The sequence below is a fragment of the Cenococcum geophilum genome, assembly GCF_001692895.1.
Source record: "Cenococcum geophilum 1.58 unplaced genomic scaffold K441scaffold_4, whole genome shotgun sequence".
NCBI lineage: Eukaryota > Fungi > Ascomycota > Dothideomycetes > Gloniales > Gloniaceae > Cenococcum > Cenococcum geophilum.
In genome coordinates, this window is record NW_027137562.1 from 2,991,859 (window position 1) to 3,016,568 (window position 24,710).

A 24,710-nucleotide genomic window follows, 5' to 3' on the forward strand; every position below is an offset into this window, starting at 1 on the left:
ATTGCCAACACAAAGCGGGGCTAAGACTTCCATTTGCTCCAGACTCTGGTTGTACTGTGAGTACGTGCGGCAAATAAAACGATCAGGCTACTCACACTGCTCAGCCGTTACGCCCATTTTCGGGTGAGATTCCCGACGTCCCGAGTTAGAATGCGACATACACATCTTTTAGGACTTCAAATGGCCCCCGTTGTGGCGCGCAATCAATTTCCAAATCTCTTTTCTCTGTTTAGAGTAGTGCGAGTAGCAGGAGTAGTGATCGGACGATGACCGGTCAGTGCGCAACGGGCTGCTGACATGCATAACATCGAAGCGTACTTGCGCGAGCTGAACTCGACCTTGCGTGAGCTGAACTCGACCTCGGCAACATCCCTGGCTGCTAAGAACACTCGCTGCCTTCCCGGATTGCGGCTCTATAAGAGGTGGAGTTTCCCCGAAGGTGTTGACAAGGTGAAAAGGAATCTGTATGAATGGAGGACCTCGAGGTCCGCATGTTTCGTTTCGCGCCCGGCCGGTTATTTTGTCGCTCGTGCCATACCAATGGAAGACGATGTTTCGAACCCTCTGGGGGCCAAGGGGTTGAGTGGTGCCGACGAGATTCCGGCCTCGAGGCTTCAAGAAACGGGCAGGGAGTAAAGAAGGAAAGCAATGGCTTAGGCTCGGGAAAGAGGATGGAGGGTGGGAGAGCGCCATCTTATGCTTGAACTGATCGCCACCTACACCCACGCACCTTCATGCCGAAATTGGACACGAATTGGAACACAATTAGACTCGGCCATCCTTACCGTCGCTCAGCCCAATGGCCCCAAGCTGTAACCCGTAACCCAGACGAGTCCATGGTGGCGAATGTCTTAAGAGCTTCCTCGGCGTTCCCATGACCAGCGAAACCCGTACAGCATCGATTGGCTCAAAGTCCAGGCAGCACTGCCTTTCCCGGTCACAATTTCACCGGCGAGGTGGAAAGAGGCTCACACACGGGAACTGGCAGGATTTCAAGGGGTTTTGGGGGCGGCCTGTCAAGATAAAAGACCCGCACCGCTTCACTTTTGGCGAGAACCAATAACCAGAATATGCCAGCAAATACCTACAGCATCATGGGTGGCCCTGAAATACGTGGTAAGCTGCGGCACTATCCTCTTCAGCGAATCTAAAAACTTAACGAAGTTCAATAGGCCGGAGCCATGAAGGCGAGAAAAATGAGCGTCTTTCAGTATCATCCGGCACAACGCGAATTGGCTCTTCGCATCATCGCTCGGCCTCTCCAGCACCTTCCTTTCGCACTACTATCGAGGAAAATCCAGAATTCGTGCGTACAAACGCGGCAATCAAGAGGCGCAGAACCCAGGTAGCTGTAGTCAAGTTGTCGTGGTGGGACTGCTTCAAGGGATTTCTTTTGGGTCCCAAGCGATTAAAGCGGAAGCTGGCTGCCACTGTGAGAATGGCGGATCTGGAAGATGCCGATGTGGATGTAGGTGTTCCCTGAGTCCCGATTTCGTTCCTTGAGCACTCATGAGCCAGATGTTTGATCACAAGGAATGCCCTTTCATCCTTACGGTTTCCGTCTTCCCGTGTGTGAGTTCCGGAGTCGAGCAAGTGAAGTGTGTATTCGATACTGCGTGTTTGCAAGGCAACATCATCTCCTCAGCACTTGCGCGTCGTTTGGGCTACAAAGAGTTCCAAAACCTGAAATCCAGGGAAGAGCCTGGCGGCACTGTCGCAACAGGGCAAATACACAAAGTGAAGGGAGCTGTTCACGTATCATGGTTCCACAGCGCCAGTCCCCAAGTGTTTAGGGACATGCGTTTCCTCGTTTCAGAGAGTGCGCAAGTCGACCTCGTGATCGGGACGCATTCAATCGTGAGGCATCAGCTCATCTCACCGCCTAACCTTCTTGTAGATTTCACAGCGGATGCTGGTAAGAACGAAATCTCGCGTGAATTTCTGCAACTCGACTGATAGCTCCACAGATCCCGACTGCGAAGACCTGGCTGGAAAGGTAGCAAAACTGAAGACCGAGCTTGAGGATCTCAAAGACGATCGTGAAAGTAAGGGCGAAGACAAGAAGCTCGATAGGAAGATTAAGAAGAAAGAAAGGGAGTACAACCTTGCAAAAGTCAAGCTTGACATGTACAAGACCAAGGCAGCTTTGAAGGAGAAGCCAACGGAGCGGACCAACGCGATTTTATTGGATCTTCAACGGCAGATTGATACGCTTGAGGCTGAGTCAAAGAAGCATGTGCATAAGAAGAAGGCGGACAAAGGGGATGCGGAGAAGCCTGCACAAGAGATACCTGATATCAAAGTCCGAACCGCAACCGGGCTTTCGGCTGCTTCGACGACTGGCGAGGTTCGTAATCGCAAGTAGGTATTTCCTTCAGGTTCCTAACAGGTGGCTTTCTCCTATTGCATAGTAAAGTCTAGCTATATATACTCTAAACTATTTTTATTTCGCCATGCGAAATTTTGCTGCTAGAACTTTGGCATGGGAACCAAGGTTTAGCTATAGGGATTCCTTTCCGTGCCGCATCGCAAAGCCTGTCGCCAACAAGGAGTGGCACAGCGCCATAGGAAAGAGTGAGGGAAAGGGATTGGCTCCAGGACCTTGTATCCCTGCAGCCAGAACCTTAAAAGAATCGTTCCTCCATTTTTCTGCCCGAAATCATTCAAATTGGCCGGTTTTACACTGACATATTGGATTAAACTGCTGACTCCACACTATCTAATCCAACCTGTATACAGGACCTTTATATCTTCACCCAGCCTTAACTTTGCCAACACCATTGTTGCCTCATCATCCGTCCCGCTCCTCAAAATACGTACCAGGCGCTCCAAATCCTCAACCTTAGCTTTCAAAGCCTCCATTCTTGTCATCCCCTCTATGAAGCGTCAGCGCAGAGCGATGGTGGAGACCGGCGCATTTCTCCTGGCCATGGCAGACATTGCTGGTTGGGATGTTGATTGGTCAGATATGTGTCGAAAGCGTTTGGATAGGAGTAGCCATGGTCCATTGGGTTGAAGTCTGTATATGCTGTTCATAAGTGAGAGCTGTAGGGATGGAAAGTATAAGTGAGACCCTGGAGCTCCTGGACCCCCTGGAGCCTCCTGGAACCTCCTGGCGGTCCTGACAGGAACCTGCCAGGAACCTGTTCGAGCCGAGCAGGACTGCCAGGAGGCTTCAGGAGGCATCCTCACACTCCAGTTCCTGTCAGGATCCCGATCGGACGGTCAGTGTTGTCGGGTCCCCGTGTTGAATTGAGGTTATGGAGCTAAAACTATATATAGGTGGCTGAAGAGATTTTAAGGAACTTTGACCGCACGGTTGAAGTTGTCTGATTGGTCAGATTTCTGCCAAGAGGTTTCTGCGAGTTCTAGGGGCCTAAGTTTAATTATATTATAAAACTGCCAATCTATGCCAATAATTTATATAATATTTATTTTTGAAATAAGTATATTTCTACTACAATAATTTTATCCAAACTGTTGCCAATATTGAATATTGACACTGCAAATATTAACAAATGCCAATATTTTATTGGCTGGAATTTCGCTTATTGAAAACCGCGCTGCGCACGATGTCGCGTGCCTCCCTACTTTGTTCGACACGACGACCCAGTTCGATACAGCCCAGTCGTTTTTATTGTCGAATCTTGGATGGAATTCCCCTCCAGCTTGCGGGGCCTAAACCTTCCAATCGAGTCTAGCGTCATATTGCATCAGCCTGTCAGGGCCGCTTGTGGCGACTATTCGCCATTTCCATTGGTTTTATAACTTGCACCGTCTCCAATGCTGCTATGAGGACCAAGTATTTAGTGGAACCACGATTGCAACTTAATTCGAACATCTCTAGGGCACTGCTAGCTGTCTGTAGACCATGACTTAGACACAGCAGTCTCTCAAAAGTTTATCTTAGCAAAATAGATATGAGAATGGGCGAACACTGCCCGCTTAATTCAAGCAGCAATCCTTAAAACAGACCCGAGAAAGACAATATTTTTTGATAGTTCAGGTGGTCTAGATACCAAGAATGTGGCCCAGTTCGTCTTAAGACTGAAGAGAACCCCGTAATCCATACCTAGCCTCCACCATCGACTGTTTCGTAGCCCATCATGACATAACTCCAACAAAGGGAAAGAAGGAGAGAAAAAAACGACCTCACAACCCGCAAGCCATGCAAGTCCCATTCTATGCAATTCCCTCAAGAGACTCCAGCCAAGATCCTTCCCCACCCCACCGCTTCGCCCATTTCCTCAGAGAATAAAGCCGCAAAGAGCCCCCCTACGCCTTCTTCTTCCCGCCCCTACCCCCACGCTTCCCGCTCCCCAGAGCCGCCTCGCGCATCTTGCGCTCCCGCTCCACCTGCTCGCTCTTCGCCTTCTCCGCCTCAGCCTTCTCCTCAGCCTCGGCCTTCTTCCGCGCAGCCTCCGCCTCGCGCCGCTCCCGCACCAGCTTCAGACGCTCCAGATCCGCGCGCGCCTCGTCCGTCTTGCCCTCAGCATGCAGCTTCTGGTAGCGCTCGCGCGCCTGCTGCGCCTGTAGCGCCTCGCGCTCGCGGCGGCTCAGCTGACTCAGCGGCGTCGCCTTCTTGCCCGCCGCCGCATCGCCAGCGCCACCGGCAGCAGCAGCAGCGGTGACGGCCGCGGCGGGCGCGGCGGCCTGGCTGCGCGCCTTGGCCGTGTGGTTCGGGTTGGCGGGCATGCCGTCCTCGTCCTCTTCTTCATCCTCGTCGTCGTCGGACGACGGCGGCAGGTCGCCGGGCTCCGTGGCTTTCTGCTTCTGCTTGGCGATGGCGGCTAGTTTGCGCGCTTTGGCGGCCGCGCGGCGCTGCTCGCGGGTTAGTTCGGGCTTGGGCTGGCCGTCGTCGTCTGAGGATTCTTCTTCCGAGGATTCTTCTTCGTCGTCATCGTCGTCTTCTTCTGAGGGCTCGGGTTTGGGTTCCTGTGGGAGGGGTGGGTTAGCTGGTGGAGTTTTGGGAGGGAGAGGTGGGGTGGGGGCGCGTGGTATGAGGTGTTTGGAGAGGTACGGTGGATATGTATTATAGGAGGGCGAGATAGGATGGTGTGGGTATCGCTAGTGGCCGGGTTGGGAAGGAGGAAGGGGGAAACACATACACCCCACATGCCCAAGACCTCGCCATCTGCATTGAGCGGTTGTAGGTCTCGAGAAAAGTGCTTGCCGCCTGTATGGACACCCGAATGTAAGTCACACGATCCTAAACGCACACAGCAGCAAGAGTGGGAGAATGAATTGCGGCCTACCTCCACGCTTGGGCTTGCTGAACTTGCCACCGCGGCCACGGGTGCTGGTAGACATTCTTGCTGGTATTCCGTCTAGTATTCTACTCCAAGCGGATATTGTAGTCGTAGTCGAAAGAGTACCGTAGCGTTGACTCAGACAACAGATTGTGTGTGTGGGTGCAATATCGGAGTCGAATATTGAGGAGCGGAGGAGTCGGTGCAGAAGTGGGTTGTGAGAAGAGAGGACAGAGAGACCGCAGCAGCTTTATAGTCGGTGGGCGAAGGTAGAAGTTGAACCAACGGCGTGACTCTTGTACGCTCTAATGGTCTTCCACCAGATGCCAGCCAACGCACACAAGGGGGTGGGTCAGTAGGAAGCGAGAGCGGATGACAGCCCCAGGCAAAAGGGACCCCTCCTTCTGATGTAAGGCCCCACCGCCACTCGCCCCATCTCACTATACCCAAAACGACCCCTGCCGAACACGCTTAGTCATTGGCGAAAAATTCCTATATCTACCCGCCTCGCGTCTCTCTTCCCTCCCTACATAAAACTATCAACCCTTCATATTCACTCTGCTTTCCCGCTTTCCATGGGGCTTCGGAGGGGAAAGTGGAGGGGAGAGTGACAATTCGTCTACTTACCCCTCGGCCTTCTTCTTGAGAGGGACTCAGTCTCTTGGTGGAGGTCGAGGAAATTTTCAAGATGGGACATCCTTTTGTTGGCATAATGGGGTCCAATGGAATAGATGCTTTACTTGAAGACTCCTGTTTAAGCTAATCTCTCTCTGGATTTGCTTAGTATACTTCGGCGTGCTTGTTCTTGAATGCCAAAGGATCAAGCATCAAAGCTTCGAGGTTCGGCGGGTGGGAGATGAACACATAAACTATGAAACACCAATGTATTCCTGCTTCCATAGTCGTGAAGTCAAGACTGCACGCCATTGCCTGGTCTCCAGCCATTTTTTCAATTGTCAAGTAATTGCCAAGTCATCGCCATGCATAATCTAGATCACACTCACAAAGATGATGCTAAAGTTGATTTTTTGGGAGAAGATGTCCATCTCACATTAGCTCATAAGGAGCAATTTTAGTATTTAAGGCTTGTTAGCTAGGTGAGAGACAGCGCCACCAACCTAATCCTCAACTTCGCCACCATTGAAGTAAACCATAACCCGTAACCAGTAACTTGTAACTCATAACTCACAAGCAACCGCCCATTCATATTCCCAAGTAAGCCTTATGGCCGAAACCTGACCACATTCCCTGGCCCAGATCCTCCGAGACAGATGAAAAGCCAGCAGGAAGCCTATGGAGCTATATTGAAAAGGAAAGTATAAAGCTTGTTATAAAGAAAGGGAAGAAGCACCACCACCTACCCACCATATCGAGGCTACTCCGAAGAGTGCAAGAACGAACCAGAAATGGATCAAAGGAAGACTTGACCATGAGTAAGTTGGGTGTGGATATGATCGCCTAAATGTACCACATGGTCTCGTTGATGCCCAAACCAGGGTTCATGGGAATAAGAGGGGCAATCTCCACTGGAGGCTTGTCAGAAGAGCTCGTTTCAGTCTTTGGCTTTTCAGCCCGAGTCTCTTTCTTGCCGGAAGACACCGGTGCAGTGTTGCCATGGGATCGAGCGCGATCGGCGGCAAGATGAGCGTAGTAGACTGCCGGAAACAGCGACACGGGGGTGGTAGACCGCGCGTACTGGAATGAGTGTTCCAGAATGAATTGCTGGAGCTCCTCGCCTCCCCAGTTGCCTTCATTTAGAATGACTTGATAATGGATAGGACGGGCCGTACCCTTGATGGCTGAGTGAGCGCAAAGATAGAAGTCAAACTCGAAAGGATGTGTGCAGCCAGATTCGACAAGAGTACCCGGGTTTGGATTGCCGTTCCTGTCGCCGGCGTTTCCCTTAGGGAAGAAGCGGATATGGTGGCGCTTGCCAGCAATGGCAACCGTAAATTTTGGATCAACATTTGGAGCTAGTTCTTTGAACAAGGACTTCATATCGCGCACTTCTTGATCGAGGACATGCTGATATTGTCCTTCGCTAACACCATCACGAACATATAGAACTCTCTGCGGTGCAGCACCTCTACCGGTGTTCATTATCCAGTGCTTGGCCATGCTGCCAAGGTGATCCCGGATGTTTTGCGTCGTAATCATTTCCACACGGTGGCCGTTGGTATCGCATTGAGCGAGGTACCGAGTGCAGCCTGCATCTTGAGACATGGTGATGGCGCAGAAAGACGCTGATTGCGTAGCATCAGAGCCCGGAGCAGGATGAGAAACGTCGGCACCAATACACATTGTAGGGATCTTAGCATTGTTGGGAGCAATTCTCATCAACGTACTGCCCATCGCCCGGCATGTGGACCCACCAAGCTTCGCGTTGACTTTCATGCAAACGTTGGAGATGTATTGCGCCTTATTGTCGCGAACATGCTTGGCCTGGAGGACTTGAGACACTACACCATAGCGGCAGTCGCATGACTTCTTAATGCGCTTGTAGATCTCAGAGTTCCTGTCGGTGACAATGAAGACTATGAACTGGGGTTTGGCGTTGAATTTGTTGCCAGTTGCATTCCAGATATCAGTCACCATCTCACCACCTCTAGCTAGGTTTCCTGGACCAAAGGCAGGTTGTTTGCCTTCAGGTGTGAACCTTCCGCCATGGCCCCCATAAATTTTGATGAACTGGGAGATGAAAGCCCTGGCAGTTGGTTCGTCAACACCACCACGGCCTTGGACGGCACAAACGCCCCATGCATTGAGAGGCTTTGAATTGGGAGTGAGAAACTTCATGTTATCAATCCTCCAACGGCCTTGAGAAGCCTGGCTAGCCGCGATTTTCTTATTCGCACCAAAGCAGACATCTGGCGTGGGGAGTACGCGAGCTTTAACATCTGCCGGTGTAGGATTAATGCGCACTCCGTAATGCTTCAGATATGGGTCGTTAGCCCAATCAAGGAGCTTCACGCCATGCTCCACAGCACTCCAGCGATCCCTCGGGAGTGTAACAGCAAATTTGATCATTGCTGACGTCTGTGTCTCGTTGAGCTTTGCATTGTACCGTTGATTGGGTTCGATCCTAAGAACATCCATTGGAAGATATTTGTCTTTTTTGGTCATCTTGACCACAGGAAAGTTGCGTTGGAGGATGAGCCCATACGCCTCACGGAAGTACTCGTATAGAGTAATCCATTTCTTGGATATGACGTTTCCGTTAGAATCCCTTTTTGTCTGCTCAAACTTACACTCCGTTGGATCCTTGGCGATAAACTTATCAATACACCACGAAGTGACTTGATCTTTTCGATGCGTGTCAATGACGTGAAGCCTGTGGAATCGCTTTAAGTCCCTTCGGAAATAAGACCTGTCCCAGTCCTCTTTGGCAGCCTGGAACTTGACTTGGACATCGGCCGGAGCACGAGCATTAAAGTTTTGCATGACAGCTTGAATCAGCGGTTGGGAAGTCCAGAAAGTGCCATTGGCGACGTCAACGTTAACAGTCATGGCCTTCACGCCCTTGTCGTTCAACACCGGACGAAGTGAAGAGAAGACGCCTTTGAAAGCCTCAATACCTTGACCAAGAGGCGCGCGCTGCTCACCACGCTGAAAGAATGACTTCTTAATCTGCGTGTACCTCTGAGATGGCCGTTCACGCATGACATGATCTAAGAAGTTCACAGTGTCGATACAGTCGTTAGTCCATGACGCTTTACCTTCTAGAAAAGCGCTGAGACTAATGAAGTCGATCTTCTTGGTCTTGCGAAGGTAGACTCTATGCTGATTTTTGCCAGCCCTCTCCGGGTTGAACTTCCGACCCTCTTCGACATCAAGGTCAACGGTGATGCGGACCTCGGGCTTGGATAAATCCTTCATCGACCTATTGATGTGTAAGCATTGCTTTAGCATCGTTAGGTTTCTCTAAGATTTGCTTACCACGCCAACTTGTTTCCATCATAGAGCCACATATTATCTGCGCCAAGCTCTTGCTGGACAGTCTTCGATGCCCAGACTTTCTTGATGAGACCGCGCTTCTCAGTACCACTACCAATAGTGACCTACGATAAGTTCAGCATAACTTCATGGACAAAATGCGTGTGGGCTTCTAGGGCTCACATCGTACTGCCAGACCGATTTGGTGGGTAAAGCCAGGACATTGAAGGTGTTAAGAGTCAGGCTAATCTCCTTGCCAAGAGAATTGAACTTCTTGGGCCGAGGAGGCAGGGAGGGCGGAAGCCCGAACTTGACAATGTTAGTCTTGGTATCAAAATGCCGAAACTAAGTGATGTCTGCCAGGCATCGTAGATCGCCCATGATGAATGAATGGTAAGATAGAAGGTAAATGAAAGACAATAGGAAGATAAGAATAGAGATGAGAATACCCTATAAGATGGAAGTGTGATGGAAGGATGATGGAAGGATGATTGAAAGGATAGAAGATCAATGCGGCAGAATGCGCGGATCACGAAATCGGAGCGGCGAGGGCCAAGGCAAATTGAAGACAGGTGGTGATAAGACAGTATGAAGGAGCGCCGGGTAAGGGCAACGGGTAAGGGAGAGACAGATGCAAAGGAGACGTGGAGAAATTTGGTTCAGTGCTTTGACCAACGCTCTCCCATAATAACTTACTCCACGTGCGATGTACCATCCTGCCATTCCAAGGGCATCCGAGATATTCCTCAAGTTCGCATAATCAGCGGAATTCTGGCTTAAGGTCGCCAAATCCATCGTCTGGGGATCTCGATTGCCATCGAAGCGTGGCAAGGACTTCGGGGTAGAGCGCTGCGGGGTCTCTTCACGTCCAGAATTATGAGACGACTTATGTTCCTCAGAAGAGACATTGCTCTTCTTTTCGGCTTGCGCACGCTTCTTAGCTGGGCCGGCCATACTGGATGTTGACTCTGAGGCGCGGATTAGCGGTGACTACGCGTGGGGGTGAAAACGGCAATGAGCGGTGATGGTAAACAATGAGGCCGGACGAACAGAACGGTATGTGACGTGCTTAACCGGAGCCTCAGATAGCCGTGAATTAAGAAAGGCGAGCGGGAACAATAGCGGTACAAGCTACTTTGGTAGTCAACAGAGCAGAAGGTGAAATTTGTGAAGAGTGAGGTGAAACTGGATCAATAGAAAGAAAAGCCTGTGATTCAAAGTAGAGACTACGTACGTCAGAGAAAGAAGCTCTTGCTGTGAACTTGCGAATGGCGAGACTTCGTGATAGTTGGAGTTGCGAAGCTCTAGAAGTAGTGAGATCGATGATAAGTCGACGGTTGCAAAATATATATGAGCTGACTCAGCGGTGCGTGCGGCAAGCGTGAGGACTTCCTTAGCGATTTGGTGGCGTAATGACTGTTGGTGGTAAGAGCATCAACGAGAAGAGATGGTGATTGATCAAAGTTAGATGAGCTAAGCAAGTAGTGGTGAAGAGATTGTGAGGTGAAGAGGTGGAGGAGAGACGGAGGCTTGATGATGAATGAGATGGGGCTTTATAGTTGAGGTAGGATGGAAGGGAGAAGGAAAGAGGGCAGTGACATTGCCTGCTTGATTTGACCCACGCAAAGTAAGGCGTAAATCTTAGAACAGAGACATTTATGGAGATACGAGACACAGCAAACGTTTCACTATCAAGGAAATTTTTTGAGCAGAGAGATATCAGCATCAACATCATGGAGCTACAGCAAAGGGTGCGGCTCATCTGGATAGCCGTTTGGGGATCTACCAGGTTGAACTAGAAAAGGGAACTACGAGATCTTACGAGAGAGTCTAGGACCCTGACAGTTACCGTTCATTACGTTAGATTTTATGGCTTAAACTTTGGGAGGATGGAACTGCTTAAAACTCTAGCAATTGAAACATTCCATGTAGGAGCGAGACGCGTGAGGTCACATCTCGGCAAAGCCTCGGCGTAATTCCAAAGCCACTAAATTCTTCACCACAAGGAAATAAGTTGATTTTGTACAAACTTTTGATTGAGATTAGGTATGGGTGGTCTATGCTACAGAGTGAGATCATTTGATGAATTATGCTGGTGAAATCCCTCTGACGCCTAGGTTTCCACCTCCCGTGCTTTGCGACAACAAGCACAAAGAACCCATCGACCAGGAATTACATGGACGAACTCCATTTTTACAAGGGAGACCAGCGATGAAACAAAGCGCCATTTTAGATGCAAGAACCGACTCTATGGATCGCGGGAAATCAATGCCACCAAAACAGACCCACTAGTATTTGGAATATCCGCTGTGCAAGCAGGCACCCGCCTGGTGTGTATCCACCGGGCACGGTAATTCAATACCAATCAAGGACATATTAGGCATCGATCCGCACGAGGAGCAATTTTGAATGGTATTTAGGCCTACGGCTGCCATTGCGATCACCTGGGATAAGGATAGCCTAGTGATTTGGCGTCAGCTTTGTTTCAAGGTAAGATAGATTGGCGATTAACTCTGCAACGACCGACGGATTTCGGCTACAGCACTCTTTAGAAATCCGGAAGGTTGGTACTCACTGCCTACTTGGCCGTATCCTCCTACCTGCGGAGGCATCGGCGTTTGTCTCGTTTGGTTTCCCCCCGGCCGATTCAGGTCTGTGTTCCTGAGTAGCTCTACCATTCGTTCTGCATTGAAACGTGTCTCCTTGTAAGTATGGGCACCGGGAATGATGCTAAGAAGGAAAAGAATATCTCGGGGTAGGGAGGGCGGAGGAGCTGCCTGTGGCATATTGAGAGTGGATGAGAGACCCTCTGACGCCCGCGCCTGGTTCCGTCTAGCAGCGTCTAGCCGTCGTCCAGCCGCGCCTTTGAGTGGTGACTCGCCACGAGGAATCTTCCGTGGCTGGGCAGCTTCGCTGTCCGATTCATCGGGAACGAATGGTCTCTTGGGCGAGTTCGATATTTGAACTATAGCTGGAGCTGGTCTCGGTGAGTTTTGCACTGATGGAGGTTGCGGGGGAGGTTGCTCAATTGATGGTAGCGCTTTCGGCTTTGACTGGGTGGCAGGTGAGATGATTGGTCGGATTGCAGTCGGATCAAAGCCGGGTGCTGAATATCGATGAGAAAATCGGACCAGCTGAGGATCTTCGGGAAAGAGGTCGCTCATGCGTTTCTCTAGTTTGGTGATTTGACTTAGTTCACCATATTGCGATTCGTATTCGTGGAAGAAGGAGAATATTGGTTTCGCGCGGGGGATAGTCTCAGGCTTCTGCGTCAACTTATTTACTGTTGTTTCGAATACCGCGCGGGCATCTGGATCTAAGTTAGGTTGCGTTGCCTAATGCGATTCGCATCACTTACTTGTGATATCGTTGATAGCGATAAGGTGCTTGAGGTACTCTAATGCAAAATTCTCATCATCTGGGAAAAGTTTCATGCCTCGTTCAAATATCTTCGTTGCGGCGGGGTCTTTGTAGCAGTGATATTCAATGAGAGCACTGGTGACGTATACCTCACTGAGTATTCGCCCTTTCCTGCGAGCATCTGCAAAGATTTGCCTAAATCCACCAACAGCACCGTTAGGCTTGCCTTTGCCTTGGATACGACGCATCGCCCTCATCAAAGCTATCCACGCATATGATATCGTCCGCTTTAGAAGATGAATCTGCGCATTATTCCCTGCCTCTATCGCCTGAATTTGTGCCTGGAGCGCAGCTTCTCTAGGGTTGACAGCTCGATTCCCAGAATCCTCATCGTCATCGTCGTCATTCGAGTCCTCCGGAGAGGATGGCGCCTGCTGGGCAAACATTTCTTTTACTCGGGCAATCGTTTGTTCTTCGCGCTTCTTTGTTTGGTTGATAAGGTCGTATAGCGCGTCAAGTACTTTGTTGTAAGGCTCTCGAACGGCATCACCTCGACGCTTTAGACCCTCCTCTCCTTCTTCGGGTTCCGCAGTGAGTTCGATGCGATCTGCTCGCTTAAATGCGAGTAGGCAGCTCTCAGGATTAGCATTGACACCTTGAATTAAGAATTCATTGCCTTCTGATTCCATATCATTTTGAAAGCAGAACTCAGCGGCTTCGTACCACATCTCAGGCCAGAATCGCAATGCCATAAGTGCTTGTTTGTAAGTATACACGACACGGGCTTTATAGGCAGCAGGGTCTTCATCTTTCAGAACCAACGGATCTTCCTTCTCCCAGTTGATCCATCTTTTCCAGATTTCGACCTGTTTAACGTACTCTGCGTCTCCTTCAAACCCCAGTGCTGGTGGTAAGCGAGGACGTGTTGTGCGAACGAGATCCCGCGTTATGTTCTCAAGTGCTATACTAGAGCTTCGGGCTGTCATATATGCTGGAGATTTTTCCTGCAGAAATTTGCGACCCTATCCCTCATTATTAGTCTTGAATCCAAATGCGGGTACTATTGTTCTCACTGTCGTCTTATTTAACCCCATCTCAAAAGAATCGTACTGCTTCCAAAGTGCTTGGACTGCTTGTGTAGGAATACAGATTGCTCGTTGGTAAGCCTTACGTAGCGAATCCATCTTCTGCTGATCCTGCCAGCCACTACCTCCAATGTTGCCAGGGCCTGAGCGAATGAACTGGATAAAGTCCTGCCATATCTGTCCAGAATCTTTATCGAATCCGATATTTTGGAGAACAAATTCATATGCTTGGGTGACAATCTGGCGGGCATTGCCTGAAGGATCTGTAGTAAGGTTATTGCGACGACGGACATAGTCTAAATAGATTGACCACAGCTGAACATTTGGAATTGACTGAAGAGACTTTGTAAATATCTGTTCAACTCGATAAAAATCATCATTCTGCAATTCCATAGTCGCGTAGTTCACCCATTCCTCCGCCTGTTGACATTAGTACTGTTGTTGAGAAGTAATACAGATGCCAATGGACTTACTGCTGAAGGAAAGACTTTGAAGAATCGATCGTAGACAGCTCGAGCTTCATCAAACTTGTTGCGCTTACGATGTTCACTAATTAAACTTAACCAGGCATCCATGTCACCACGCGGATCCTCAGCTATTCGATCTTCTAGAATGCCGACCCGGTCATGCGGAAGACGCGCCTTTGAAAGAGAAGTCGCAGCTGCATTTGCTGTTTGAGAGAGGGTTGGAGCTTGGGACGGCTTAAGAGTCTCGTGAGCGGAAGCACCCTGATTAGGAATGACAGCAACAACGTTGGGAACAGTGTCAGTGACGCCAGTTGGAACAACACCTGAAACACCCTGATCTTGTGCAGCACTATGTAATGGTACATTTGTGGAGGGAAGAGTATTGTTTGGAGTTTGAGAAAGGGAACGCTGTGGTGTATCTGAAGAACCCCGTGCAACATTCAGTAACGCAGAACCAACCGCCTTTGGTCTCACGGTTGGCAGCTCATCCTCATCATCTTCACTCTCAACAACAAATCCACCCATTGTCCGCGGTTGCTTCGCAGGCACAGGGGCTTCTGCAGGTTTCTGGTTGGATGGGGTTGCGGCTTTGGAAGGACTCTGAGGAGCGGATTCGGAGGCGGAGGAACGCTCAGAGCCGGCTTGCAGAGGTCGTGACGGGTAGTCTGTTTCGGGCATAAGGTTCGAAGGATCATAGTCCTCTTCTTCGTCATCGTCGTCGGTAGGTAGGTGTTGCTGCCCTTGTGTCCCGTTCGAGTAGCCTCCGGTGAGGTCTGATTGCAATGATTTGAGGAAAGCAAGCTCAGCCTCCATGTCCGCCATGATCACGACTGTGCTTCCGATAATCTGTAACTGAAGTCGAATGCTAGCGATGTCGCAAAGATAAAGTCACGCGGTTGAACGACTACTCACAGAAGGCGCGCAAAGCCTCAAGGGGGTGCAACGAGGACTAGACAATTTGCGACAGGGGAATGGCTGGCCTTTGTCTACGAAGGTTAGTAAGAGAGCGGGAGCAGCCACAAGATGGTCTTTGGGGTTGTGGTGGTGGTGGGCAGGACAAAGTTGAAAGATCAATCAATCCGTCACTAGCGCGAAATGACAAAGCTTGGAGGGAATGAGGATGCTCCAAAGTAACAGCCACCAAGAACGGAGTATTTATAGATGACATTACTGCTGCACGAATATATTCACTGCACCCACTGATGGTGAATAACTCAAAAGAATCCTTGATACCCATCCACCAGAAAGTAAATTTCTAAATAACACCCTTCGATCCCGCAGGTTAAACCCATTAAGCCGCTCTAGGGCAACCCTCAAGGCCTCCTTCAGGCGCGTGTCCGAAACACCAACATTAAAATCCTTCCTCATGAATCCTCACATATCATTACCTCGCCAGAATGGTGGGCCTTCTAACTTTGGAGGTACGACACCATCAAGCCGAAGTGAAGGACTCCGAATGCCACGCTTCTTCAAACGCCTGTTCAAATTCCCGCAGATGGACTTTGAGATGGCCATATGGGAGATGACGAGCTTGATAATAGCACCCAAAAAGGTGTTTCGATCGATATATTACCATGTAAAGCTCAAATAATCCCCAGACGGAACCGTAGCTCCGCTGACACCATTTACAGAAACGTAGGTAGCCCTCAACTGCTCTTCCGACCTCGAGCGACGTAGCTGACGGATAGCACTCTAGAAACCAAAAACACCTGGCACAGGCCCGATCCATCCTTCACATACCTCCTGTCATTCTTCCTACTCCTCACATCGCTAGCATGGGGTTTAGCATACGCCGATGGCTTCTCAAAAACCCTCCAGATAACCCTAGTCTTCATATTTGTGCATTTCCTAGCCATGTCTCTACTCGTGGCAACGGCTGCATACTTCCTTGTTGGACGGTTATTAGGACCAGGAGTTCCAGGGCTACCAGGACGGAGAAGACAAGGGCTATTCACACAGCCCGGGGAAGAGGAGCAGCTTGAATTTGGCTATTGCTTTGATGTGAGAACATCTCGAGTTTCAAGATATAACCCGGCGAATTACTGAACGTAAATAGGTTGCGATACGCGCATTCGTACCCATATGGGTATTCCTCTACGTAATCCAGTTCCTCCTGATGCCCCTCATCGCTTCAAATTTCTGGTAAGCCTTCTGTCCCCTTCATCACACTATATCTCACCTGCTCACTGATCAATTCAATCTATCTTCCCTCGAACTAACCAATACAGGGTCTCTCTCCTGTTCGGAAACTCCCTCTACCTCCTAGCTTTCGGTTACTACATTGTCATCACGTTCCTCGGCTACAACGCGCTCCCATTCCTACACCACACCGAGCTCCTCCTAGCCCCCATCGCCATCCTCACCATCCTCTGGTTCACCAGCCTCTTCGGACTCAATCTCCCCAAGCATCTTGCGCCGGTATTATGGGCTGGGGCAAAGTTAAGGAAGGATGTCTGATATGCGACGACAGGAAAGCTGTAAAGTAGCCACGCATTTCTGTATACTATCTCGGCGTGTGGTGTATTCTCCGGCGTTGGAATCGGTTTTGGAATAAAAAGCAAATTATGATACAACGAATGTTTAAACAATCTTACATCCACGAGGCCGTTGTAGGGACATGGTAAAGATTTATACAAGAAGTGGGGTTTCTAGACTTTACAACAACATGAAAACGCCACAATGTGCGTCCATCTTTAACCCATCCCGCCCGTGATACATTCAAATCCAGGGCCATTAAATACGTTATGCATGTTTAAAACATTGTAAGAAAGGTAGAGCGGATATTACAAATACCTCTTTTCCTGCTTCTCTTCGTAGCATTGGACCTGATCGCCGACCTCAAATCCTTCCCAGTCTTCGAAAGCCATGCCACACTCGGTGCCCTTTCGCATCTCAGACACATCTTTCTTGACCAACTTGAGCGATGAGATAGTACCTGCACAATAGACTGTTAGCCTGAACTCTCATAATATATCTCCGTGCTTTGTTGTCATGTTAGATGAAGAGGAAATAGAACTCACCATCGTAAATCACGTTATCTCCCCTTAGAACTTTGACCTTTCCTCCTCTGTTCACCACTCCATTCCGAACCTTGACACCCGCAATCCTAGCTTTCTTCTTTCCACCAAGACCAATCTCAAAGCCCTGCGCCACCTCCGCCTCGCCCGTGACTCTACTCACGACGCGAGGCGCTAGCTTCTCGCTGAGTAACGCCTTAGCGTCTTCGACCACTCTGTAAATGATATTACTGTCCACAATCCTGACGCTTTTCTCCTCGGCAAGGCCGCTAATATTCGGCGGTACGACAGTATTGAAATTGATGATATGGCCCTTGGCAGTCGCCGCATGTTCAACGTCGAATTCTGATGGTGAACCAACCCCAGAGCGCAAAATCGTGCAGCTAACTTCTGCGTTCCCGAGAGGAGCGATGGAGTTGACAATCGCCTCCACGGAGCCAGAAACATCAGCCTTCACGATAAAGGGGATAACCTCTGGACCTGCGTCCTTGTTCGTCTTCTCCGTGCTCTCAATGCCCCCGGAACCATCAGCCGAAGCTGCTGCAACCGCGGCTGCTGCGGCCTCCTTCTCTTTCCTCTCAGTTTCAAGACGTCGAGCTTCATTGATGGCCTCCATGTCTTTCGCCATACGTTCACGCTCCTCTTTGTCCAACCTCAATTCCGAGACCGCTGCTGCCTTTTGCTCATCTGGCGCCTGCAGCACTTCATCTCCAGCAAGCGGCTGTTCTCTCCACCCATCAACTTCAACCGGCATACCCGGCCCAACCTCCTTAATCGCCACTCCCGCTTCATTCTTTAACGTACGCACTCGCGCCCAGGTAGTCCCCGCAACCAACACATCACCGACGCGGAGCGTACCACAGCGCACAAGGACGGTCGCCACGCGACCAGATTTCTTCGTTGTGGCTTCAAGGACCCAGCCCTCCACAGCACCTCCTGTTTCAGCACGATGGTCGAGGATCTCAGACAGCGTGACGACAGCTTCTTCGAGTTCGGACATGCCTTGGCCCGTTTTCCCGCTCACGCACACGACTTGAGTATCGCCACCATAATCTTCAACCTCCACACCATGTCTAGCCAAGTCCTGCTTGACTCTGTCCGGAGCAGCTTCGTCTTTATCGACTTTGTTAATGGCTACGATGATAGGTACGCTAGCAGACTGCGCATGCTTAATCGCTTCGATAGTTTGAGGTTTAACTGAGTCATCTGCTGCGACCACGAGAACCACAATGTCAGTAACATTTGCTCCGCGCTGGCGCATAGAAAGGAAAGCAGCATGGCCAGGTGTATCCAAGAAAGTGATGGTTCTGCCAGAGGCAAGCGGAACGCTGAAAGCACCAATGTGCTGCGTGATGCCACCAAATTCTGCCGCCGCCACACTTGATTTCCTTAAGTAGTCGAGAATGGTGGTTTTGCCGTGGTCGACGTGGCCCATGATGGTTACTACGGGAGGTCTCGGCGGTAAAGAAGAAACATCCTCGGGGATAGGCGCCGCATAAAGATCCGCGTCCTCTTCGGTAGGTTGGATGATGGGCTCGAAGTTGTACTCCATGGCGATGAGTCCAGCATTTTCGGCGTTTAGAATGTGGTCGTTCTGTACATCTTCGAAACCTAGCCGTTCCATCTTACGCACAAATTCTTCAACGCGAATCTTTAGCACTGAAGCTAAGTTTGCCACACTAATATATTCAGGGAGATATATTGGCGTAGGTTCGGCTTTCTCGAGCTGAGCTTTGCGTTTTTCTGCCTTGCGCTGCCGTTTTCGTTCGGCACGGAGGGCCTCATCGTCATATTCATCTTCATCTATGTCTCGCATAACACGGTTATTGCGGCGGGCTTTACGGCGGTCACTCGATTTTCGGTGTTCAGGCTCAAATTCAAGCCCACAGGTAGGAGCGGCGTACTCTTCATCTTCATATTTGAAGCGGCCAGAGCGTCGCTTATATGAATCAGCTGCACGACGTTTCTCTTCGTCATGGTAGAGAGCTGGAGAAACTGGGGTTGAGTTTTCCTTTGCCCAAGACTGACTAATATTATCTGTTGTAGGTAGAGCATCGTTCCGTCCCTCCCTAAGTGGCTCAGAATCGGAGCGTGAAGGCGCACGATTGACTTTAATCTGATTTGGGCAATCTCGTCCTCGGTGCCCTTCCTCGCCGCATCGGAAGCAGCGCAGCGATTCGCGGGACCTTTTTGCTAAGGGAACATAACGTTTAGATGCTCCACTCAGAAGGCTTTGAATCTCATCACTGTTCAGCTTGCGCTGTGGCGGCGGTTGGGGCGGTGGATTGCGCTCCAAACCCCTTAGGAAATCACCAATGTCGGGGTTTTCAGATATGCTAGATTGCGATTGACGTTGATCAACCGCATTCGGCAGTGGGCTAGGCACATTCCTCCGTTTCAGATGCGTCCAATTTGAAGCAGCTTCATGACTGAATGTTGGAATATCTGAGGGGGGGGAGGAGCTGGAATTTAGGTTGATTCGATAAGATTTTAGGCCAGGCTGCTGTTGATCATTGGGAGGAGCTACCCTTTCCCTAAATCCACTTCGTTCTTGACATTCCGGCCATTGTAACGGTTGAGACTGGCCACTCGATCCACCAACCCCCGGAACTTTGGACTGTTTCGTCATTGGATGGTCTGCCTCTCGTAATCCTTGGTGGCTTAGGTTCGATGATAACGGGGGAACCTCTCGAGATGGCTGACTACCAAATCTTGCCAGTAAAGCTCGTCTCTCCCGCTCTTCCCGTGTGATGAAAGTCTCGCCGCGTGAGGAAGGCTGTTGAGATGCCTGAACACCAAATCTTGCCCGCAATGCCTCCCTCTCCCTCTCTTCTTGTGTACTCATTCTACTGCTTCCTTCAAACGACCGCCCCCATCCACCTGAAGACCGATGTTGGCCATTAGAGGAATTCTCTAGGTGCCCACTATCACCTTCGCGGTATGCTACAGCCGCTGAGGCTGACTGAGGTGCATTGCTCGAGGAATTGAGATATCTCCGTTGGACGACGGCGGGCTGGCGGATCGATGGGATAGCTCCATCAGCATATCGCCGGGAGGCGCAGAATATGCAGATGTTGCGGTTTGAGGTCGCCTGCAATCGGGCATTAGTAAGAACATCCAGGGATTTCCGAGGCTGAAAATACCCGTAACACACGGCAATTCCGCATATTTGGATGGAGATGTTGGCGGAATGAAGAGGTACAAAATTTCAGAATGGATGGTATCGCGATCGCCATATTGGGAATGGTTTATCTTGAAGGCGGGAAAAGACGGCAAAATGCTCAGACTTCAACATCGGTATACTACCTTACCGCCTATACGTCTGACTATATGCGAATAACCTAAGACCTACCATAGTAGTACTCACTCAGCACTCACTCACTTAGTACCTCCATAGTGGGCAATAACTCTTTTTCTCCCCGTTCCAGTTAAGGTCACCAACCTGAGCAGCGACCGCTTTAACCTGACCTGAGGGTGAGTACACCTAAAGAGCAGTTAAGCAAGCCCCAGGGGTCCGCTTTTAGCCCCCCTCGGCTCTTCAGTGTCGGGGCGCCAGACCAAGGTCTTGGCGCGGGGCCCCTCCGAAAGGCTGTGCTACGAGATAGATTCTCGAGAGCTAGCGTGCAATTCTTTACTATCAGCGACTATAAGCGATTCACCACTATTATGGCATTCAAACCAGAGAAGTTCGCCTATCAACCGCTTCAAGAGCCAATGGACTTTCGTCTTCTAGAGCTCTTGCCCGGTGAACGAGACGAAACCATAAAATGCTCGCTCACTCACAGCTCTTTGACATCACATCCATACTACTATGCTGTCTCATACACATGGGGAACTCCTGGCCTCTTCCAAGAGATAGAGCTCGGTGGTGTAGCCCACTCCATTCAAGCAAATCTTTTTGACTTTCTGCAACAGCTGCGCTTGACCTATGCGGCTGTGACCCTCTGGGTTGATGCTCTCTGCATCAATCAGAATGACATTTTGGAAAAGAACATCCAAGTCCCACTGATGGGGTTGATCTACTCGTATGCAAAGTCAGTATCTGTCTGGCTTGGACCTCAAGCTAACGGGAGCGAAGAATATTTTGACTCCTGCAACCAGATCCCTTCAGAATCACAACCCCCCTGCTCAAGCATCCTTAAAAACGTCGATCCTGACGCCACAAACCCTATCTCAGCCGCCATTGCATCTCTCCAACGCCGCACCTATTGGACGCGAACCTGGATCATCCAAGAAATTGTCCTGGCTTCCGACATCCACATCTTCTGTGGCGACCGATTCTCTCATTGGCCCAACTTCATCCTTCACATGCCAGATCATGACACTGGCAACCAGGCAATTGGCATGAGAAACCCGACCCATCCATTCGGCAAGCTGAAAAAGCTACGCATCATCGCCACCAGGCTAACACTTCGGCAACTCCTCTTCCAATGCCATATGTCCAGATGTTCCGAACCCCGAGACCTGATCTACGGCCTCCTAAACATTGCAAAGGACACCAAAGACAACCCTGGTAGCATTGTGGCCGACTATTCCTGTTCCCTCGAGGCATTGTTCCTGCAGAGCATGAGCTGCTGCCCGCTTCCTCAAATAGAATACGACGGCATTCCATGCCTGCAATTCTGCGATACCCTGTCGACACGTCTTGGGGTGGATCTTGGACGGGCTCTCGCGTGTGCAAAGGAGATCCTACAATTTAGTCCGACATCAGCCCTGGCCGAGAAGTTGGCCTCTAGATCTTACTTCGCGAAAATCACCCGGTTTGGTCGTTTTATTACACAACCTCCTGTTGCAAACGGAAATTCACTGCAGGATTCTGCATTGTCCCAGGCAGAGAGTAAAACCCAGCACCCTCTCACACAATACACCGTCCGCAAAATTCCTGGAACGAAATCGCCGCATCACATGTGGAGCTTCGACATCCCCGAAGCAACCGACACTATCTTCATCCTCAACTTCGAGAGCCCGACCAACCCAAGCCAGCGACTCGCCTGCATTTGCCGACCAATCCACCACGACGCAGATGAGTACGGCGTGATCCCGTATCGCGTCGTCGGGCTGGGGGTGATCCCACACCAATCCAATGATAACGAGGAACGTGAGCGTGAGCTGGACATGCAAGCCACACATGCGTTCCTGCGTGGCGATTTGCACTCCCTGCACGGCCGGGTGGTCGCCGACAGCATCCCGGGCTACGGGTTGGAGGTGGGATTACTGGAGCTGATCAGGCTGTGCATGTTTGCTCGCGTCGCAGGCTCATTCGTGCACTGGAGTATTGACAATACGACTGCGGCTGAGCACTGGCAATGGGCGTGACCTAAGTAGGATGCTGAAACTGGGTCCCCCTTCTCTGTCTAAAGTTGACACGAACGACATTAGATGATAATTCGCCTGGACAGAACACGATTGGCTGATCAGGACAAGGCAGGAATATTCCTGAGCAGAGGGTGAGTGGTGGGTGAGTCGCGCCTGTGCAAGGGCGGCGATGCTGATTGGACTCTAGGAAAGAAAATCTTATGTCCTAATACCTAAGGAATCTACAAAGAAGATTGGCTTGGTCAAAAGTCCATGCTTCTTCTGGCCTAGGGTTGTTTTGGATAATGTGAATAAGCGAGCATAAAATATTCTTTATCCAATAGAAAATGCATAAAATATCGCAATCGATAAGGATAAAAGTGCCCGTGCGGAGCTTTTTTACCCTAACTGGTAAGACTCCTGGCAGAATTCGGCAGAATTCAGTAGACTTAGCAGAATTTGGCAGATATTGCAGATATTATAGATATTATAGATATTACGGATATTACGGATATTGTAGATATTGCGGATATTATAGTACCTTTCCCCCCTAACTATATAGCTAAATACTTAGAGAAAAATTACCTATTTCTTTTATAGTTCTTCTCTAATGCTAATTCTTTAAACACTTTATTTTCTTAAGAGTTTTAGGATCTATCTATATTCTCTCCTATAATACTATACAACGTCCTCCTAAAAAGACTCTTTTTAGCTTATTGCTTATTACTAAAATTAAGAGAATTTTAATTGCTATAAGCAAGAGCCATAGCTAGCGCTTTTATTACTGTTCTTAAAACCACCACTAAAGTGCAGTTATTAAAATCTTATATAGCGTCTTAGAGATAAAGTCCTTATACTTATCTTAACTTTTTAGTCGAAATATTATGCTATTAAAATCCTTAGTAATCTTATTAAACTCGTTAAGGTCTTAAGCTGGAGCTAGCCTTTTATATAACAATATACTTCTAAGCGTAGAACTCCTATTCTAATATCTTTCTTAAAGCTCTTTAATGCTGTTAAGTGCAGGCTTATACTACTCCTTCTTTTAAACCTGCTTAATATATCTTATATAATAGGCTAGATAAAAAATAAGTACAGTGGCGTAAAGGGGCAAGTTATCTATTTTATAATAATATTTATTAAAGGTATTTGTTACGGACGCTTTAAGTACAATGTTACGACTACTTGGAGAGGAGTCGGAAGAAGCTAGTTGGTTAATACAAGCACGGTCCAGGATGGAACCCGTGGAACCATGTGATGAGGAATGGTAGCCGAGGTCACATGAGGTGCTACAAAAGGAACGAGAGGAACGAAGGGAACTCACGTACCTTATATATAAGACGTACATCACGTATAAGAAGGATTTCATAGGAGTACGGTTGTGTATTTAAGGACCCTTAGTCCCTACCTAGATAGTTCCTTCCTTATAGTAATTCTTAGAATATAATTGGAGTTAATCTATTAGGTAACCACTCCACTAGTTATTATTACGTTATTAACTTACTTATAATACCTATATACCTAGCCTATTAATAAGCCCACCGTAGTCCCTACTACAAAGCTTCGTTACATAATTACTACTATAGTTACGGTTTTAATAAGTCAAATAATATGCTACTAAAAGCAGCCACCACAACGCCATTAACGGCGGCAACTATGTTAGGATTAGGTAACGATACTAGTATAGCAAACACTAACTTATAACAACCTATAACAGTAGGACAGTTATAAACAATAGTTAATTAGTTAATGGGAGATAATGCGGCACTTAAAAATAGGATTAATAGGATAGGAGCAGTAAAGGTTAAGTTACTATTAATTAAAAGATTCTTAGGAGAAAGATTAAAGCTTAAAGGATTCCTTACGTAAATATACTTTAAGGTTACGTAAGAAGGAGCAAAGCTGGCAATAACTATAGATTAAGTAGCATATGCGGGATTGTTCTTATTAGGAAGAGCACTTAAATAGTTTAAGCCTTACCTTATAGAGATATAAGCAAACGGAATAATAATAACGAACTAGGAAGTACGGTTTATATTTTTAAGCTAAAATAGATTTATAGAGTAACTTATATAAATATTTGGGGACCTAGAAGCAATAACTATAGTAAAAAAAAAGCTTTAGGACCTAACGTAATAAACTTTAATAATTAAGTACACGATATAATTCTAAACGCTAGCTATATAACTTAAGTGGAATAATAAGGCGCTTATAGTACAGTATAAATAGGGACTTAAGGCTAAAGTCTAGGACGTAATTATTCTAATAGAAGATACGGACACCCTAAGGGAATTAATAGATTAA

The 24,710-nt window shown here is 48.8% G+C and overlaps 6 protein-coding genes across 6 annotated transcripts; 3 read left to right on the plus strand and 3 right to left on the minus strand.

Moving 5' to 3' along the window:
- Window positions 1-29: 29 nt before the first annotated feature.
- On the minus strand, window positions 30-783 carry K441DRAFT_213598 (uncharacterized protein). Its single transcript, XM_067640550.1, has 2 exons — window positions 96-783; window positions 30-45 (listed from the first exon to the last, which is right to left on the minus strand). The coding sequence occupies exon 1, from the start codon at window positions 691-693 to the stop codon at window positions 169-171; it is 525 nt and encodes a 174-aa protein (XP_067508870.1). The 5' UTR covers window positions 694-783; the 3' UTR covers window positions 30-45; window positions 96-168.
- Window positions 784-882: 99 nt separating this feature from the next.
- K441DRAFT_213636 (uncharacterized protein) lies at window positions 883-2,205 on the plus strand. The gene is made up of 3 exons (XM_067640551.1): window positions 883-1,116; window positions 1,173-1,468; window positions 1,519-2,205. Exons 1-3 carry the CDS (start codon window positions 1,071-1,073, stop codon window positions 1,954-1,956), a joined length of 780 nt encoding a protein of 259 aa, XP_067508871.1. The 5' UTR covers window positions 883-1,070; the 3' UTR covers window positions 1,957-2,205.
- Window positions 2,206-3,822: 1,617 nt separating this feature from the next.
- On the minus strand, window positions 3,823-5,539 carry K441DRAFT_652850 (uncharacterized protein). Its single transcript, XM_067647431.1, has 3 exons — window positions 5,256-5,539; window positions 5,109-5,176; window positions 3,823-4,935 (listed from the first exon to the last, which is right to left on the minus strand). The coding sequence occupies exons 1-3, from the start codon at window positions 5,308-5,310 to the stop codon at window positions 4,276-4,278; spliced, it is 783 nt and encodes a 260-aa protein (XP_067508872.1). The 5' UTR covers window positions 5,311-5,539; the 3' UTR covers window positions 3,823-4,275.
- A 5,667-nt stretch (window positions 5,540-11,206) lies between these two features.
- K441DRAFT_652853 (Suf-domain-containing protein) lies at window positions 11,207-15,143 on the minus strand. The gene is made up of 5 exons (XM_067647432.1): window positions 14,101-15,143; window positions 13,616-14,047; window positions 12,541-13,564; window positions 11,758-12,492; window positions 11,207-11,642 (listed from the first exon to the last, which is right to left on the minus strand). The coding sequence occupies exons 1-5, from the start codon at window positions 14,914-14,916 to the stop codon at window positions 11,623-11,625; spliced, it is 3,027 nt and encodes a 1,008-aa protein (XP_067508873.1). The 5' UTR covers window positions 14,917-15,143; the 3' UTR covers window positions 11,207-11,622.
- A 317-nt stretch (window positions 15,144-15,460) lies between these two features.
- On the plus strand, window positions 15,461-16,551 carry K441DRAFT_684310 (UNC-50 family protein; the record flags this gene model as incomplete). The annotated part of the gene is made up of 5 exons (XM_067651765.1): window positions 15,461-15,670; window positions 15,726-15,729; window positions 15,791-16,095; window positions 16,151-16,236; window positions 16,323-16,551. 5 exons carry the CDS (start codon window positions 15,461-15,463, stop codon window positions 16,549-16,551), a joined length of 834 nt encoding a protein of 277 aa, XP_067508874.1.
- A 4,274-nt stretch (window positions 16,552-20,825) lies between these two features.
- K441DRAFT_539243 (uncharacterized protein) lies at window positions 20,826-21,401 on the plus strand (the record flags this gene model as incomplete). Its single annotated transcript, XM_067642548.1, has 1 exon — window positions 20,826-21,401. A coding segment is annotated over one exon (576 nt), but the record flags the coding sequence as incomplete, so codon positions are not given.
- Between the last annotated feature and the right edge of the window lie 3,309 nt (window positions 21,402-24,710).

What these genes read in the sequence shown, in the direction of transcription:
- K441DRAFT_213598 (XM_067640550.1), bottom strand. Translation starts at nt 693, where the DNA reads ATGGCGCTCTCCCACCCTCCATCCTCTTTCCCGAGCCTAAGCCATTGC.
- K441DRAFT_213636 (XM_067640551.1), top strand. Translation starts at nt 1,071, where the DNA reads ATGCCAGCAAATACCTACAGCATCATGGGTGGCCCTGAAATACGTG. An exon ending in GGGTGGCCCTGAAATACGTG is followed by an intron (nt 1,117 to 1,172) that starts GTAAGCTGCGGC and finishes GAAGTTCAATAG; the next exon opens with GCCGGAGCCATGAAGGCGAG. An exon ending in TGGAAGATGCCGATGTGGAT is followed by an intron (nt 1,469 to 1,518) that starts GTAGGTGTTCCC and finishes CTCATGAGCCAG; the next exon opens with ATGTTTGATCACAAGGAATG.
- K441DRAFT_652850 (XM_067647431.1), bottom strand. Translation starts at nt 5,310, where the DNA reads ATGTCTACCAGCACCCGTGGCCGCGGTGGCAAGTTCAGCAAGCCCAAG. An exon ending in CAGCAAGCCCAAGCGTGGAG is followed by an intron (nt 5,177 to 5,255) that starts GTAGGCCGCAAT and finishes GTGTCCATACAG; the next exon opens with GCGGCAAGCACTTTTCTCGA. An exon ending in AGGTCTTGGGCATGTGGGGT is followed by an intron (nt 4,936 to 5,108) that starts GTATGTGTTTCC and finishes CCCCTCCCACAG; the next exon opens with GAACCCAAACCCGAGCCCTC.
- K441DRAFT_652853 (XM_067647432.1), bottom strand. Translation starts at nt 14,916, where the DNA reads ATGGCGGACATGGAGGCTGAGCTTGCTTTCCTCAAATCATTGCAATCA. An exon ending in TGGGGTTAAATAAGACGACA is followed by an intron (nt 13,565 to 13,615) that starts GTGAGAACAATA and finishes AATGAGGGATAG; the next exon opens with GGTCGCAAATTTCTGCAGGA. An exon ending in CGCTATCAACGATATCACAA is followed by an intron (nt 12,493 to 12,540) that starts GTAAGTGATGCG and finishes ACTTAGATCCAG; the next exon opens with ATGCCCGCGCGGTATTCGAA.